General features: G+C 37.2%; 1 protein-coding gene across 3 annotated transcripts in view; it reads right to left on the reverse strand.

The window, feature by feature from the left end:
• The window catches only part of UNC79 (unc-79 homolog, NALCN channel complex subunit), a 201,812-nt gene that overhangs the window by 178,553 nt on the left and 4,811 nt on the right, over nt 1-18,448 (reverse strand). For all 3 annotated transcript variants that reach the window (XM_033850688.2, XM_073800093.1, XM_073800094.1), the window contains exons 2-4: nt 14,697-14,789; nt 8,163-8,218; nt 7,360-7,489 (exon numbers count right to left, since the gene is read on the reverse strand). In XM_033850688.2, coding sequence (XP_033706579.2) covers nt 7,360-7,489; nt 8,163-8,218; nt 14,697-14,789 — 279 coding nt within the window. The remainder of the gene's footprint in view (nt 1-7,359; nt 7,490-8,162; nt 8,219-14,696; nt 14,790-18,448) is intronic.

Raw genomic sequence — 18,448 nt, forward strand, 5'->3', positions numbered from 1 at the left:
TAGAAATAAAGGCATGCATTTCATAATGGTAAAAGTTTCAATTCACCAGAAAGATAGTGTATTCTAAATTTGTCCACACCTAATAAAACAGCCTCCAAACTTATACAGCAAATACTGACAGAACTACAAGGAGAAATACACAAATCCACAATCATCAGGGGGAAAGTTTAACATTCTACGCTTAGTAACTGATGGAAGAAACATACAAAAATGCAATAAGGATATAGACTATTTGAACTACACAATTAAGAAATTTTATTTAATTGATATATTTATATAGAACACAGTATCAAACAACTGCCAAATATGAGCTCTTCTAAGTACACAGGAATGTTTACAAAAATGACCATAAGCTCAGCCCTAAAGAAAGTAGGGCTTAAAACTGTCAGAGGAATGAAATAATACAAAGTATGTTGTCTGACTATAGAGGAGTCAAGCTATAAACCAATATAAAACTTCACTACGAAAATCCCCATATGATTAGAAATTAATCATCATCCTTCTAAATGACCCATGGGTCAAAGGGGAAACCATGAAGGAACTTAGAACTCAGCATAGCATAGGAGGTTTTAGCCCATACAACAAGGCAAGAGACATAAAAAGCCTTAAGGACTGAAAAGGAGACATTAAACTGTTATCATTCAACAATAATATAATTGCAAACATGAAAAATTTTTTAAAAACAAAACTACAGATTCATTATTAGAATTAAAAAGTGATTTATCAAGGTTGCTGGATATAAGATCAATATACTAGAATTAATTGCATGTCTATATACTAGCAAAAAGAGTTAGAAAATGTAATTTCTAAAAGATATATCATTGACAATAACATCAAAATAAATAAATAAATACCTAGCAACACACTACATGAGACATAGGCAAGACATCTACACAGAAAACTACAAAACAGCATTGAGGGAAACTAAAGAAAGCCTAAATAAATGAAGAGAGATACTATGCACATGGACTAGAAGATTCAATATTACACAGATGTCAGTTCCCCAAATTGGTCTATAGATTCAAGGCAATTATCAATCAAATCCTAGTTGTTTAGGTATATGTTTGTGTGTGTTTAACTTGACAAACTCTTCAACTTAGCAAATAGCTAGGAATAACCTTGAAGGAGGAAGAGAAGAAGAAAGAACAGGAAGAAGAGAAAGCAGGGGAGACAAGCAAGAGATCAACAATTACAGCAAGGTAGAAAGACTTGCACTGAAGGATATAAAATCTTATTATTAATGTACATTAATTCAGACAGTGTAGTATTGTGAAAAGGAAAAATACACAAATAGAACTAAATAAAGAATCCACAGACAGAGCCATCCTCAAATAGACACTTGATTTATGAAAAAAATGGTACTACAGAGCAGTAATAAAAGGACGATATTGGGCTTCCCTGGTGGCGCAGTGGTTTAGAGTCCGCCTGCCGATGCAGGGGACGCAGGTTCGTGCCCCGGTCCGGGAGGATCCCACATGCCGTGGAGCGGCTGGGCCCGTGAGCCATGGCCGCTGAGCCTGCACGTCCGGAGCCTGTGCTCCACAATGGGAGAGGCCACAACAGTGCGAGACCCGCGTACCGCAAAAATAAATAAATAAATAAAAGGACGATATTTTCAGTAAATGATGTTGAGTCGACTATCCATAAGAGGTAAAAAAAATTGTCCCTTACCTCACACCATACAGGAAAATTAGTCCCAGCTACATCTAAATGTAAAATGTAAAAAACAAATATTCTATAAGATAATGAATAATATTGTCATAATTTTGGAGTAGGGAAAGATTTTCCTAGGATATAAAAAGCACTTTATATAATGAAAAAGATTGCTAATTTGATTACATTAAAAATAAGGAGCTCAGTTAATCAAAAGTCATCATTAAAAGAGAGAAAAAATAAGAAAAGATATTCGTAACATATGTAACTGACAAAGATTATTTAAAGAGGATATCCAAATGGCCAATAAATATATGAAAGTGTTCAACTTCATTAGTAATCAGGGAAACACAAACTATAAGCACAATAAGGTACTTCTACAAATCCTCGAATATGACTACAATTTTGAAAACAAATAAAATTAAGTATTGCTCAAAATGTGAAATATAGACAAAAAGAACTCTCATACACTACTAACGGTAGTACAAACTAGTACAACCATTACTAGTTTTAGAAAACTGTTTGCCATTATCCATTAAAACTGGATAGATTCATACCCTCTGATCCAATAATTCTACCCTAGGCATGTATCTAGCAGACATGTGTTCATGTGTGTACCAAAAGATATGGGGAAGGATGTTCATGGCAGCATTATTTGTAAGAGCCAAAAAGTGTGAACAGCCCAAATATCAATTAATAGTAAAATGGATACATAAACTGTGGTACATACATTTGGTAAAATATTGAGATATATATATATATATATATAGTAATAAAAATGAACAAAGTGCAGTTATGCTCAACCCACAGATAAATCACACACACACAGACACACTGGCACACACACACAAATAATGTGTGATTCCATTTATATAAAATTAAAAACTAGGCAAGAATGATCTCTGATGTTAGAAGTCAGGCTATCAAAGAAATGGGAACAAACCGACCCTGGAACTGAAGATTAACTGTACTTAAGACAATCAAGATGATGCTGGTCAGACCACCAATAAGCAATTTCAAAATGACTGTCAGAGCTGACTGTTCTGTTTCTGCATGTAGCCCCCTCCCTCCGTCTATAAAAGCTCTTGCCCACTGACTGTTGGCAGGGCGGGGTGGAGGGGGTGTGGGAGGGAGGGAGTCGGCCTTTGGACAGGAGTCCCCCCGCCAACCCCCTTGTGTGCCGGCATCCAAAATAAAGCAAACTTTCCTTTCCAAAAAATAAAAAGAAGGCAGGCTAGTGGTTACCTGTGGGACAGAAGGAGAAGGTAATCATGGTAGTAAACATGGTGGGAGGTGTTCCACATATACTTAAAATTTGTATTTTTTTACATGTCTATAATGCACCAATAAAATGGTTTAAAACATTTTAAATTATGTGGGCATAAAATCAATATAATAAAAAGATAAATAAGAAGTCAATGAGGAGGAAGTTAGGACGTAAAAGGACCGGTAGGCCTTCTTGTATTTTTAACTTGTATACAACTCAAGAATCCAACTCTACTAATGTAGGGTTAGATATGTGGTAGACTAGACCAAAGTTTAACCTTGTAGTGCTATCTTAAGTCATTCTCGATCTACTTTTGCCACAATCTCGGTCTTGGAAAATTATATAGTGTGTCACATTTTTGTCCTCTAATTCAGATGGAAACTACACAATAACTTGTGTTCATCTTTGTTACCAAAGGCTAAATTATGTACTATTGGCACACTGTAGCAAGAAAATTGCTAAGTAATTTCTTTCTCCCCCACAGCAGAGCTTTATAGAACAATATAATGGCTATTTCATACCCAAGAAACTTGTAATTTTTGCATCTTTAAGATTTGTATTTAATGACCAAAATAATTGGGGTAGTTTTTGTTGTTGATAAATACTAATAAACTCAAAAGGAGCAAACATTGTAGATTACCAAATCCTCACTATTGGATCATCATCTTCATATGAGCTGTAAATATTCCCATGTTATTACGTTTTAAAAGCAATAAATAAATTAAATACATATATGTATTGTTAAAATTATGGTGAATTACTAACAATTATTAAATCTAGGTGGCTATATATGTGTTCATAGTGTTACTCTTTAAACTTTTCTGTATTTGAAAAATGTCATAGTAAGGAGGGGGGGTAACTTTGTACAATTATATACAATATGACCTCTATTGTATTTTAAAATGCTCATCAAAAAAACTGGAGGGAGGGGCTTCCCTGGTGGCGCAGTGGTTGAGAATCTGCCTGCCAATGCAGGGGAAACGGGTTCGAGCCCTGGTCTGGGAGGATCCCACATGCCGCGGAGCAACTAGGCCTGTGAGCCACAACTGCTGAGCCTGCGCGTCTGGAGCCTGCGCTCTGCAACAAGAGAGGCTGCAATAGTGAGAGGCCTGCACACCGCGATTGAAGAGTGGCCCCCGCTTGCCACAACTAGAGAAAGCCCTCGCACAGAAACGAAGACCCAACACAGCAAAAATAAATTAATTAATTAATAAACTCCTACCCCCAAAAATCTAAAAAAAAAAAAAAACTGGAGGGAAATATACCAAAATGTTAATAATGGTCATTTCTAGTTAGTATTTTTTCTTTCTTTCATATTTCTATGATTTTTCTAGAAGCAAATTTTCCTTTTATAAAAAATAAAATTTACTTTTTAAAAAGGAAATAAATCACTGGGAAGACATACAGTGTTGCTGGTCCCTAAGAAGGCATTTCATCTTTGAGCTTCCAAGTCCATAAAATTCTATCTCCACATAATTTTTTTATTGAGAATATTTAGGGTTTTAATGCCACCTAAATACCGAAGATACACTTTAGTGCATATTTCATTGTCGAAAGCATTGCAGAAAATTTTCTAGTGCTCCAGCTAAAGTTTAATTACAGAACTGAATTGAACAGAACAATGTGGATTTTCAGTTAAGATGATCTAGGATCAAATTCAAGCTGTGCTCCTTTATTATCTGTGTGAACTTAGTGCTGTTACTTAAACTCTCTGTCCTACGCTTCATCTGTAACATTGCAATAAGAAAACTACCTCTCAAGGTTTTTGTGAGAATTAACTGAGAAAAATGTCTATAAAACCCAATATGGCGCTTGGTCCATAAATTTTGTTCAACTAGGAGAAGGCTAACATATTAAATGAGATAATAAGCAGCTAGAATGACGTCAGACAGAGAGCCAGTGCTGGATAAATAGTAATACATAGATCAGAATGATTAATTTTTTTCCATGATCCTTTGTTTCCTGCACAAAACACGATGGTCAACTAGCATGGTAGTTCCAAGAGAGCTGTTTCCCAGGGCCTTGGACAGAGGCTGGCAGGTAGAAGACAAATAATGACATACTGAAAGGATGGAAGTGTGTGGAGGTATGAGTACAAGAATGGACTGGAGAGTGAATGAATGCCTTTAGACAGAGACATCTTGTTCAGATAAGCCAAGAGAAGATGAGAGCGTCTCTTCTGATCTCGGTAAGCATAGGCTGAGCTATTCTGAGGAGACAGGTTTGGCTGGCTCTTCCAAGAGGGTATGGTCATGGGGGTAAATGGAAGTGGCTGTCAGTTTGCCAGGCTTCTCATATGCTCTGAACAGGCAAATCTCATCATGTGGTTTCTCCATTTAAAACCTGTGCATGGGGCTTCCCTGGTGGCGCAGTGGTTGAGAGTCCACCTGCCGATGCAGGGGACACGGGTTCGTGCCCCGGTCTGGGAAGATCCCACATGCCGCGGAGCGGCTGGGCCCATGAGCCATGGCCGCTGAGCCTGCGCGTCCGGAGCCTGTGCTCCGTAACGGAAGAGGCCACAACAGTGAGAGGCCCGCATACCGCAAAACAAAAAAAAAAACAAAAAAAACAAAAAACAAAACCTGTGCATGGTTTCACTTTGCTGCTAGGATAAAATCCACACTCTTTCACGGGCCCTGTCAGACTTTCTGCTTCTCTCTGGCTTTTCCCCTCCTGTCCCTCCACTATCTGGCTGCATATGACTTTTTCCAGTTCCTAAATACGATCATGCTATCTTCGGCCTCCAAGTCTGAACCCATGCAGTTCCTTCTGCCTCAAACTCACATTTTAGCGGTTCATGATTCACTCCCCTTATGACTCTATCTATCGTGCGTATATCTTTCAGGCATCAGCTTTCATGTCACACACTTGAGGACTTTCCTTGACAACTTAACCCTCCCCAAATTTGCCCACCATCAGGGTGAGTTCAAAGGCTCTTCCTGGGTGTTCCCACAGCTCTCTGTATTTTGCTCTACCTTAGTGCTTATTACACTGTCAGGTAGTTTCCTGGTCTTTCCCCCAGCTGGAATGTTCGCACCAATGTCTTAGCCTGTTTTTTTTATCACTGTATCGCCAGTGCTTAGGATAATGTCTGGCTAATAGTAGATGCCCCATAAATATTTGTTGAGGAAATGAATGAATTTCCATATCTAGACTGCATTAAGCTCCATGGGGTCTGGATTTGTGTCAGTTCTTCTAACATCAACACAAAGTATAGTGCCTGGCACTATACTTTCTCTTTCCTATAGTACTCTTCAAATATGTATCAAATGAATAAATTTCATTTGATACTAGTTACCCATTCATACATCACATAAACGCTTATTTCAGGGATCTATTGGGAAGGGATTGGTGTCAAATATTTCTGTCATTTCACCTTTTATTTTATTAGTGCTTCCAACGTCTTGCTTTTACACTCAAATTATCCACTCAGCAATGCTTAAACATTCTCCACTAGCAATGATATAAAACATCAATGATACCAATTTCCATTTTTTTTAATTTACCTACTATCTACCTTCATCATTTCAATTAATACTATTGTTACCACTAAGGCCAATATTATTTGTTCTGAGTTTAGAATAAGCCCACCAAGCACCATCAATACCTCTAACACTTGGCTTTAATCAGGAGCATAAAACAGACACTTGAATTATGTTAAATCCCCTCTGAACCACCTCAAATCACCTTTGGAAAGATGATGCCAAGAAAAAAGTATTTTCTCAGAATATCAGTATACAACTCCACAGTAACTTGAATAAAAGCTATGCCAAAATATCCATCTCTTCCATTTTCAGAAAAATATTATACAGTTAAGTGGGGGGAGAGGGTAGTCAGGGGCATCAGAAACTCCATTAGCCATAGATTGCTTCTTTGATTTTATAACATATAAACATAAACTACATAAGGGTTAGTTAGTTTGGTTTTTGGTAAATATATGTCTTTACAATAAACTCAGTGTTTACTTGTTGGTGATTAATTATACCAGTATTCACCAAGGGTTGAGTCTTCATGTCTACCTAGGCTTTCAGGGTCATTTAATTTTTATTTAGTGCCTGAACTGGTAATGTTGAAAGCACTCCAAGCCTTCTCAACAGAGCAGAATTAGCCACTTGGGATTTTGCTGAATCTGAGCCAATCTGCAGCATCACTGACTGCACACACCTTTGCAGCGATCAGCGTTAGCAGTGTTAAGACCAGAGGCCAGGTGTACAGCAAATGGGACTGGAACTTAACATGGTTTGCTATGATGTCATAAAAGCTTTTGAAATTAATTTTAATTAATTTATTTTTATACCACCTAGTTTCAAAAAGGATTTATGACAATGTCTAAAGGCACAGTAAATTTAATCTAGCAAGATTAAAAAATACAAGTAAGTGAGGCAAATGTGGCACAGAAGAAATAAAGATGGGGCATCACAGAGCTATCCTAATCTTACCTGTGTACTGTAAGCCCCTGTACTCGCTTATTGCCCCAGGAGGTTTTAAATTGGGCCAGTAATGGAACAGCATTTGCACAGCTGGAGGTTTCACCTGTGAAGGCCCATAGGCTATCACATACAAAAGATCCTAAAGGAGACAAGAAGCATATTTTCACTAGCATCATCAAATAAAAATAAAGGTAGCTCATTCAACATTACCAAAGCAGTGAAAATTCTAATGGAGCGATTGAGCTGGTTAATTTCCCTGGAATCTCATCATCCAGATGGGCTTTGCAGATTAAATCATAATATATTTTTTATTATTTTTATGGGTCCTGTAAATAAGCCCCCCAGTAGTGTTCAGATGTACACTATCTTTTAACAAATTCTTCTCTCCTCAGAATAACGTGAAAGAAAGATTTTAGAATAGCATAAAGCCAGTTTGCCAAATACTGCATTTTTAAAAACATTTCCCTAAAACATATTTCTTAATAATTCACATCTCCTATTTGAAAGAAGAAAGTTTCCCAAGCAACATTTCAAATCAAGTAAAACTGTCACATAATATAGTATCTGCTAAATTTCAAGAATAAGATATATCCAATTACATTTTCTGTCAAGCCACTGTGTTCTTCAAGTATCATTTCTGCTCTAAATGGTAAATAATTAACCAGTAAGGAAAGGATTATAAGTTCTACCATACCAAAATAATAAGACATCAATAAATTTGATCTAAACAATAGTTTTAATATGCAAACAATTTTTACTATATTATACAAATTGAACTTGTGACTATGAGTTTAATGTGGCCCCAAACTTACTTTCCAGACTTCTTGTTTATATTTCATGAGGCATTCCAATAATTGACAATGATATACTGTAAGGAAGAAAATATAATTTGAACGTGAAATGTAAATACCAGACAAAAGGTCCTTTAAAATAAACTATATTAGTCTAAATTATATTAGACTTTTCACTCTAGTCATTAAATTAGAAATTACTTATTTTCATATATTCATGCCTTTCAAAAATCATATAAGCCCTTGACTTTATCAAGCTTTATTCCAAGATCCTTGAGAAGTATTTTATTCATCTTAACAAAGGAAATATTTAGAAAACTCCCTAGTAATCATACTTTTATAACATAAACTTATATCAATGTAATCAAGAACTGCACGGGGAAAAAAATAGCCTAATAGGATCATAATAACAGCTTACATTTATTGAGCGTTCATTATGTGCCAGGTACTGAGCTAAGAGCTTTATGTATTATGTATCTCATAACCACCATGTTGCAGTTAAAAAAGTGAGGTTTAGTTTCCTACCTTGCCCAAGGTTGGACAGATCGCAAGTGACAGACTGATGGATTAGAATGGCAGTCTTTTATCACCAACTCCATCTTGTTGAGGAGTCCTTAAAAGCTATACAACAGCAATCTTCTTTGATTTGCCTACGTTTACTTGAGGAATAAAGATACTTTCACCTTAGTTAGATACCCGTTTTATACCTTCCCTAATCTATCTGCCAACCCTATCATGGCACTGAAGCAGGTCTCCCTTTAGTCACCGATGACCTCCATGTCGTTCAATTCTATGGACATTTATCAGTCTGCCTCCCACTTGACTTTCAGCAACATTTAGTACTGCTGACCACCCTCTTTCCTTGACTTCATGACTGACCCTCTCCTACTACCTGTGGCAGACACTGTTGTTGCTACTCAACTGCTAACAACAACCCTTTCTTCCTTGTTCAGCTCCCAGTACGCAGACTGCCAAGCAAGACAATTTCCCAGATTCTGTTGCAGCTAGGGATGGCCATGTGACTCAGTGCTGGCCAGCAAGACCTAAGAAAGAATCTGCTGAGGAGTTTCTGAGACTCATTCTTCCTCTTTGACAGAAGGAAAGAGGCACACCAGGAGACCTTTCTCTGATTACCCTGACTGATCCTATTTTTGATAGGATTTGATAGGATATATTTTTGAAACCTGTTTTTAGATGTAGTTTTGTAAGAATATAATAACCTCCACTGTGGCATATCTTGCAAACATGAGGAGAAGTTCAAGAGAAACACAAAGATGGTCTCTCAGGCCCCTGATACTGCGGAGCTGTCTCCAAGACTTCTTCTTCCACTGGGCCAGTATCTGTTGGAGTTCCTGAAGGCCTGGTCATAAGTCAAATCCACTTTTCATTCTGTGCTCTCTTGTAAGCAATGTCACACTCATATACAGCAATATATCAGAGATACTGCAGGTTCCATTCCAGATCATAGCAAGAAAGCAAATACTGCAATAACGCGAATCATACAATTTTTTTGGTTTCTCCATGTATATAACAGTTATGTTTGCACTATACAAACATTAAGTATATTAATGTATACTTTATATAAACATAAAGTATATATTAAGTAGTCTGTTAAGTGTGCAATAGCAATATATCTTAAAAACCAGTGTACACACCTCAGTTTTAAAATATTTCATTGCTAAAAAATGCTAACCATTGTCTGACAATGCAGGGTTGCCACAAAACTTCAATTTGTAAAAAGCACAATATCTGTGAAGCACAGTAGAGCAAAGTGCACTAAAAGGAGGTATGCCTTTACAACTTCAGGTACCCTCTATATGCAATTCAGTGAATAGCACTGGACACTTACATGAGGGCTCAAAGTTCATTACTTCTAGCCCAGAACTCAGTTCTGGGTTCATAATACAACTTCCTAATTACTATTACCTCTTTTTTCTGAAGAAACCTGATTTTTTTGCATTTTTGTGTTTTGGATATGTATAACTATTACTGAGGTTATGTGTGATTTTTTTCCACAGTTTTATTAAGATATAATTGACATATGACATTGTATTAGTCTAAAGTATATTATTTTCTCTCAAATGTCTCAAAGACGCTTCTAACATAACATGTCCAAAGTAGACCTCATGATCTTCCCTTAGAAACCTGGTCTTTCTCTTCCAGTGTCTCTTTTTGCAGTGAATGGAACCACCATGCACCCAGTTCGGAAGCCAGAATGCAACCATATCCAATACATCACCACACCCTATCAGTTTTACTTTCCTAAATAGCTCTCAGATGTATCCACTTTTCTCGGCCTCAATCAACCCTGACTTTTACATGCCTACACAAATGCAATGGCCTCCTCATGGGTCAATCTGTATCCATTCCAGCACCTTCTTAATCCATTCTCAACTGCAGCTCGGGTGACACACACACCACCACTCAAAGTCCTTCAGCACTTTTCCATTAGACTTGGGATAAACGCAGGACTCCCAGAGCCCACGACATCCTGCATGTTCTGGCCTGCAGAAGTCTACAGTCTCATCTCACACCAGGCAGCCCTCACTCTGAGCTCCAGCTACAATGACTTTTCAGTCCCACCTGCTTGCCAGGCTCCCTCCTGACATACGAGATTCCTCTGCCTGGAAACCTCCACTCCCTGATAGGCCTTGTTAATGCTACTCATCCATCAGTCCTCAGACAAAACGTTATATTCCCAGAAAAGTCCTCTCTGACCTCTTCAATAAAAGAAAAATCCCCTTTTATAGGGTCTCATCATAGCACAATGTACATCTTTCGAAGAACCTGTCACAATTGAAACTGGGCATTGGCTGTTACAATTATTTGATTAATGTCTTCTCCTTCCACCACACGATAAGCTTTATGAAGAGAGGAAAGGGGTCGGTTCTGTTTTACTAATTATGGTGTTCCCAGTGCCTGGCACATAGCAGATACTCAGTAACTGTTTGTGGAGTATATAAATGGTCCTCTAGACTTGGAATTTTCTGAAGCCATGACTGAGTTCTCAAGCACAGATGCTCCGGGGTACTTTCTCTTACATGGTGTCTGCTATTCTCCATATGTTTGCTACACGAACCTTGCTCAGAGGAATACACTGACTGCCCATGAACAGACCTAGAGAGCCCCTTTATTTAAACTGCTTCCCCTCCTCAAAAATATACAATGGAGAAAAGACAGTCTCTTCAATAAGTGGTGCTGGGAAAACTGGACAGTTACATGTAGAAGAATGAAATTAGAACACTCCCTAACACCATACACAAAAATAAACTCCAAATGGGTTAAAGACCTAAATGTAAGGCCAGACACTATAAAACTCGTAGAGGAAAACATAGGCAGAACACTCTTTGACATAAATCGCAGCAAGATCTTTTTTGACCCACCTCCTAGAGTAATGAAAATAAAAACAAAAATAAACTAATGGGACCTAATGAAACTTCAAAGCTTTTGCACAGCAAAGGAAACCACAAAAAAGATGAAGAGACAACCCTCAGAATAGGAGAAAATATTTGCAAACAAAGCAACTGACAAAGGATTAATCTCCAAAATATACAAGCAGCTCATGCAGCTCAACATCAAAAAAACAAACAACCCAATCAAAAAATGGGCAGACGACCTACATAGACATTTCTCCAAAGAAGACATACAGATGGCCAACAAACACATGAAAAGATGCTCAACATCACTAATTATTAGAGAGTGCAAATCAAAACTACAATGAGGTATCACCTCACACAGGTCAGAATGGCCATCATCAAAAGATCTATAAACAATAAATGCTGGAGAGGGTGTGGAGAAAAGAGAACCCTCTTACACTGTTGGTGGGAATGTAAATTGGTACAGACACTATGGAGAAGAGTATGGAGGTTCCTTAAAAAACTAAAAATAGAACTACCATATGACCCAGCAATCCCACTACTGGGCATATACCCAGAGAAAACCATAATTCAAAAAGACACATGTTCATAGCAGCACTATTTACAATAGCAGCACTATTTACAATAGCAGCACTATTTACAATAGCCAGGTCATGGAAGCAATCTAAATGTCCATCAACAGAGGAACGTATAAAGATGATGTGGAACATATATACAATGGAATATCACTCAGTCGTAAAAAGGAACAAAACTGGGTGACTTACAGAGACGTGGATGGACCAAGAGAGTGTCACACAGAGTGAAGTAAGTCAGAAAGAGAAAAACAAATATTGTATATTAATACATATATTGTATATTAATACAAATATTGTACATATATGTGGAATCTAGAAAAATGGTATAGATGATCTTAATTACCAAACAGAAATAGAGACACAGACATAGAGAACAAATGGATACCAAGGGGGAAAGGGGTGGGGGTGGGAAGAATTGGGAGATTGGGATTGACTCATATACACTATTGATACTATGTATAAAATAGACAACTGATGGGAACACACTGTATAGAACAGGGAACTTTACTTAATGCACTGTAGTGTTCTAAATGGAGGCGATACATGTATATGTATGGCTGACTCATTTTGTTGTGCAGTAGTAGAAACTAACACAACACTGCAAAGCAACTACACTCCAATGAAAATTTAAAAATAAATAAATAAATAAATTGCTTCCCCTCCCAGAACACCCCATTTACCTTATCAATCAAAATTCTACCTGTATTTTAAGACCCATTCTTTGCTCAAGTGGCAGAAAGCCCTTCCTGATCATTTCAACCCACAGAGTTCTCTTCTCTGATGAATTAATACAGCCTATAGTATTTATTTGGTACTTTTTACATACTACTTTGCATTGTAAATTAATGACTTATGTAAACATGCCTAATCTTCCCAATGAGACATAAACTCCACAGCAAGCATCATATCTTACATTTCAGGGTAGTTTTCACAATGCCTAGCACGGAGCCATGTACACAGGTGTTCTGCAATGAATTCCTGGTGCCTGAGCAAGAACCCTGCTCCATCCTTGATACACAATCAGCTACAAGGACCAGGCTGCCACTTGCTGTCTCCCCTAAAAGTTCAAAGGATAATGATGCCCTACCCGCTTGATCTCAGAGAGTCCCCTGGTGGATAGCACCTCACTTCTTATGTTTCCATCATAAGATTAATTTGGGGTCCCAAATGTCATTCTTAGTATAGAATAGCTAGCTATACACGTTCCCCCATGAACAGATGAAGATACAGATTAAGAAATAACAGAAGTATTTGATCACAGTGGTTTCCCAATGAAACGTTCAACTCCAAGAAGACAATGGCAGATTGCAGAGATCTGTGTTGCTGTTTACTGAGCAGTGCTTATGATGTGTCAAATCACTATGCTAAAGAAGCACTTCACACACACTTAAGTCATTAAATCCTCACAACAACATTTTAAGGTACTACAGGAAGAATTCCCATTTTATAGATGAGGGAACTTGGTCTTAGGGGAGTTAAAGAACTTGCTCAAGGTTAAGATACCTGGCAATCTGCGCTGAGCTCAGATATGAACCCACACACCCTTAACCTCACGATTCTACCCAACCCGCTCTACTGCCTCCCAACTTAGAAATTAGGACCAAACCCTGATGATGAGACTTTAGTTAACTAACTAGATTCTATGTGAAGGGGTTTTTTTCAGGACATAAAATCTAATAAATATAAATGACATTATGAGGATCCTTTAAGCCAGAGTGAGACACGAGGTATAACTTCCCCAAAAATTTACATTTTAATTAAATGCACGTAATAATCATAAGGAATTTCATATTTAAAGGATGACACTCCAGGCCAAGAAGCATTAAGATTTTAAATGAAAAAAATTGTTTTCCTTATGCTGAGTCAAAAACTCAATTATTATTCATTATGTAATTAAGCAGAAGGCTGAAAACAGGGCCACCAAATTTGTTTACTTTCCAAATGAAAATAAAAACTGAGTTCATATCTTAGCATGTGACTCTAACAGCCAGCCCCCCTTTATGTCAGTTTCCCAAAGTTCATCTGCAATTACACTGATGAATGGAAATCCAACAGAATATATCAGATTATATCTGTCCCACATTACTAGAAATCAAAGAAACACAGATCAAAATGACATATTACTTTTTATCTGTCCATCTCTATACAAATGTTATAATAACACTCAGTGACAGGTTACAATGTACTTTCACGTATAATTAGTGGGAATGTAACGAACGCTTTATGTGCAAGGATATTCATGTGGTGTCAGAGTAGCGAACTCACGAAGTAGTCCCAGTGGTTATCTTTAGTTGTTAGAATTGCAGGTGATTTTTATATTTCTAATTTAATTATTTCTATATATTTATATTCAAGCAATTTCCAGTCAGTGTTCTAAAATTGTGTTCTCAGACATTCTAAAAAGATCAGTGGTCAGCAAGATGACTGCTAATAGCAAGAGGCAAAGGAAATTTATTTCAAGTTGAAAGTCTGTTTTCTAACACATCTCCAGTTTCTATTTACCAAGAGAAGTTCTTCTCACATGAGAATTCCTAGCTTGCTTATTTGATGTCTTATTTAATTATTGGTTCGGAATTACTGAAGCCATCCAAATTTTCACTTACCTGGATTGGATGTGTACTGCATTGCAATCATTAGCATGGATGATGCGGAGAGATTAACGTGGGCAGGAACACCTTCTCTCCTTGAGGAGCCCACTGAAACCAAAATTTTTTTGATTAGACACAATTTATTTATATATATATATTTCTATATTTGTACATTTATATTTAGTTGCTACTTTGCATAGACCATGAGAGCTGAGAAGAAACTTGAAAAAAAATCAATAGAAGTTTTGCATAAATAAAACCACAAAATTTGTCCTAGCCTACAAACGCTACAGTAGTCATTATCATAGGCACATTTAGGGAGAATCTTCAAGGAGCACGAGTAATGCCAGAAGGTAATGTAATCGTTTTATCAGAATTGTACTTAAATGTGATCTGTTTCCAAGATGTTTATATCTAGGTAGAAAAGAAAGAAAAAACAGAATCCTCCATGTACCCAAATATAAGGCATATTGAAGGTTATTCAAATAAGAAGGTAAAAATAAAACGTTTTTGAAGACGACTTGAATGTATTAACTTTAAGAGATGCAGATGAAAGAGTCTACTTTTAATGGGTACCATATGCATTTAGTTATATCAATTTTAAAATTAGTTTCAACTCTCACCTATCACTAAACAATTTTATTCAAACCTTCACATGTAACTTCATCATCAGCATCTTAATCACCATGACAATCACTTTTTTAGTCTTCCAGAGCTTACCATCTTCACATCCACCTGAGTTGTTTGAAATACAGCACTTTTTGAATCTGTGAATAATGCTGTTGCTGGACATTTTATCCTATCCCGCAGTATTCAATCACAAAGTCAGTTGGTTTCTTCAAAATTCATCTTTTAGCCGTATAATTGTGATCTCCATGTGATAACCACTTACATACTGCTTTTAAGAGACATCTTTAAGTGGCTTGTTTAGGATGACATCCAATACTGTATTAACTTTCTTTCTCTTTCTTTTTTAATAGAGGGTATCAGGTAACCTCTATAAGCATCCAGAACTATCACTGATGGAGGTCATTCGGGGTAATATGTTGTCCCCAGAGTACTTTATTATTCTAAACACAGTAACTGAGAAAGGACTCAAATATAAAATGAATTCCTTTTCTCAGGATAATTGCAGGAATAGCAGAAACCTCTCCTTAGAGCTGGGCTCCTGTAGCAAATTGTCAAGAAAGCATGAACAGAACAGTAAACAGTGACTATGACACCCTCAAAAAGTCAACTCTCAATTTCCAACACATACTGCAGAAGACCATCAACATAGACAACAAGAAAAAAGCAGATAACCCTAAAATCTGCTTTATTTTAAAGTATTAAAGTGCAATGTTTGGGAATAGTATCTCACCTACAACCAACAAGAATAAGGCAACTTATAATAAAACACAGGTATAAAAGAATCATTAAAGCACTAATAAAAGGTTTGTTGTATAGTAAAGTAGAGAAGACAAAAAAAAATTTAACATGATTCTTCTTTTTAACGTAAAACACTGAGCACCACAATGGACAGTGGCTTTACAATAGTTTTACAGAAATAAACAAACAAATAAAACAGATCTATAATTAAGTTCCATTTACCTGAGTTTGCTTTTATTAGTAACTTACTGCTGGGCTGCTGCTAACCCACTAAGCAGGTGATATTCAGGTACATAAATTAGTTTGGTTATACAATATAAATAAAAATTAGTTATTATACAAAGATGTGAGGATCAGCTCACTGCTCTTAGATGTTAAAGCTGATTAATCAAATACGATTAATCAAGGAAAACAATCTTTGTGCCAAATCCTAAAGAACAAGATTCAGTTTCTCTCAGAGTTTAGACAGGGAGGTGGTTCAAATTCAGCTTCCAGGGCCCCATACCTAGAGAGTCTAACTCAATCAGTTTGGAAGCAGGAAAGCTACATGTTTAATAAGGACATCAAGTGATTCTGACCAAGTGGGCCTTGGAGCTGCATTTGAGAAGTACTACTACAGGAATGAGAACAAGAAAGGAAATACTCAGTAAGGTGTCCAAGTGTAGGAGGAATAATTGCATGCCCTTGTGTTCTTTCTTTAAGGGGGAAAAAAGCAAAAGAAAGTGTACTCTTTGACATACGCGAGGAAAAATAATTATATGTATACTATATCCATTCCTTTTGGGACAAGTGTTTTCACCTTTGTTTAAACTCATTTCAAACTTTTAAACTATAAGTGTTTCTAAAAAATGAAAACTACTTATTAAGGTAGGCTGAGAAGCACTGTGCCTGGAGACCTTTAAAAATGGGAGAGATGGGACTTCCCTGGTGGTCCAGTGGGTGGGACTCCACGCACCCAGTGCAGGGGGCCCGAGTTTGATCCCTGGTTGGGGAACTGGATCCCGCATGCATGCCACAGCTAGGAGTTCGTATGCTGCAACTAAAAGATCCTGTGTGCTGCAGCTAAGACCCGGTACAGCCTAAATAAATAAATAAATAAATATTAAAAAAAAAAAAAAAAAGGGAGAGATGCCCAAATGTCTCAGATGATTTAGATGAAGTTCATTTGCAGAACAGGACAAATGGCTCGGTGACCTCTGCATGTCCCCCCTACCCCTACGCTCTCCCTCAAGAATGGTCAGCCACAAAGCCAAGAGTGCTCCGGTGGCTCCAGCCCTCAGAAACTGGCTCCAATATTTCTATAAACAGACAGCGCCTTGCAATTTCATAGCTTTCTAACAGACTGAACAAAATCACCACAATTCTAATTTAATAAACATGCAGAGGCACACATCATTTATTGAATCTTGTTAAAAAGGCACGAGGCAAACAGATATGCAGTTTGTCCCCATGAGGGTGTCTAAGGTCAAAGCTACACACGATGGAAGGAAGCAGAGAAGTAATAAAAATAAGAAAATTTTACATTTAATGTTGTGCTCAGAAAATACAATTAAGTTTTAAGACCTATTCCCTGATCTTCCTAGCACCACCAAAACAATCATTACCACCATCCCCTCCTTCTATGAACAATAACAATTTCTTAATCTGTTTCTGCATTTTGTAATTCCTAACGTGTTATCATGTATAGCTCTTATATGATTCTCATTAAAAAAAAAAAGTATATGGGAAAAGCCATCTTATAAATGAGAAACCAAATTTTGCATGTGAACACCAACCTAATTATTAGGACTACAGCCTGTCACTTGACTTCACAGCTAATGTGCTAGTCACTTATTTATTCACAGAGTATTTTTCTTTTCAGTATCCAGACATTGTTCTAGGCCCTTGAGACACAGCCATAAATAAGATAGGCAAGTCTTTGTCTTTATGAAGCTTAAATGCTAGAGCTGTGCTATCCAATATAGTAGCCACATGTGGTTAAATTTAAACTAATTAAAAGTAAACTAAATTAAAAACCTCTCTCTCACTAGATACATTTTCAAGTGTTCAGCTGCCACATGTGGCTAGCAGCTATTCTACTGGACAGCACAGAATTTTATATAACATTTCCATCATTGCAGAAAGTTCTGTGGACAGCACTATTCCAGAGGAACAGGCAAACAAATACCTGTGAAGAAATATAAAGCAGGGCAAGGGAATACGTAGAGAGCAATGGAAGGTCCTATTTTAGCTTGAGAGTAAGGAAGGGCCTCTGGGAAGACTATGATACTTGAGCTGAGACCTGAAGGGAATGAGGAAGCAAATCATGTGACCATATGCACAAAGGGCTTTTGACACAGAGGAAAAGCAAAAGCTTGGTGCCTTTATGAAACTGCAGAAAGGCCAATATGGACAGAGCA

Source organism: Tursiops truncatus, chromosome 2 (assembly GCF_011762595.2).
Source record: "Tursiops truncatus isolate mTurTru1 chromosome 2, mTurTru1.mat.Y, whole genome shotgun sequence".
Lineage (NCBI taxonomy): Eukaryota > Metazoa > Chordata > Mammalia > Artiodactyla > Delphinidae > Tursiops > Tursiops truncatus.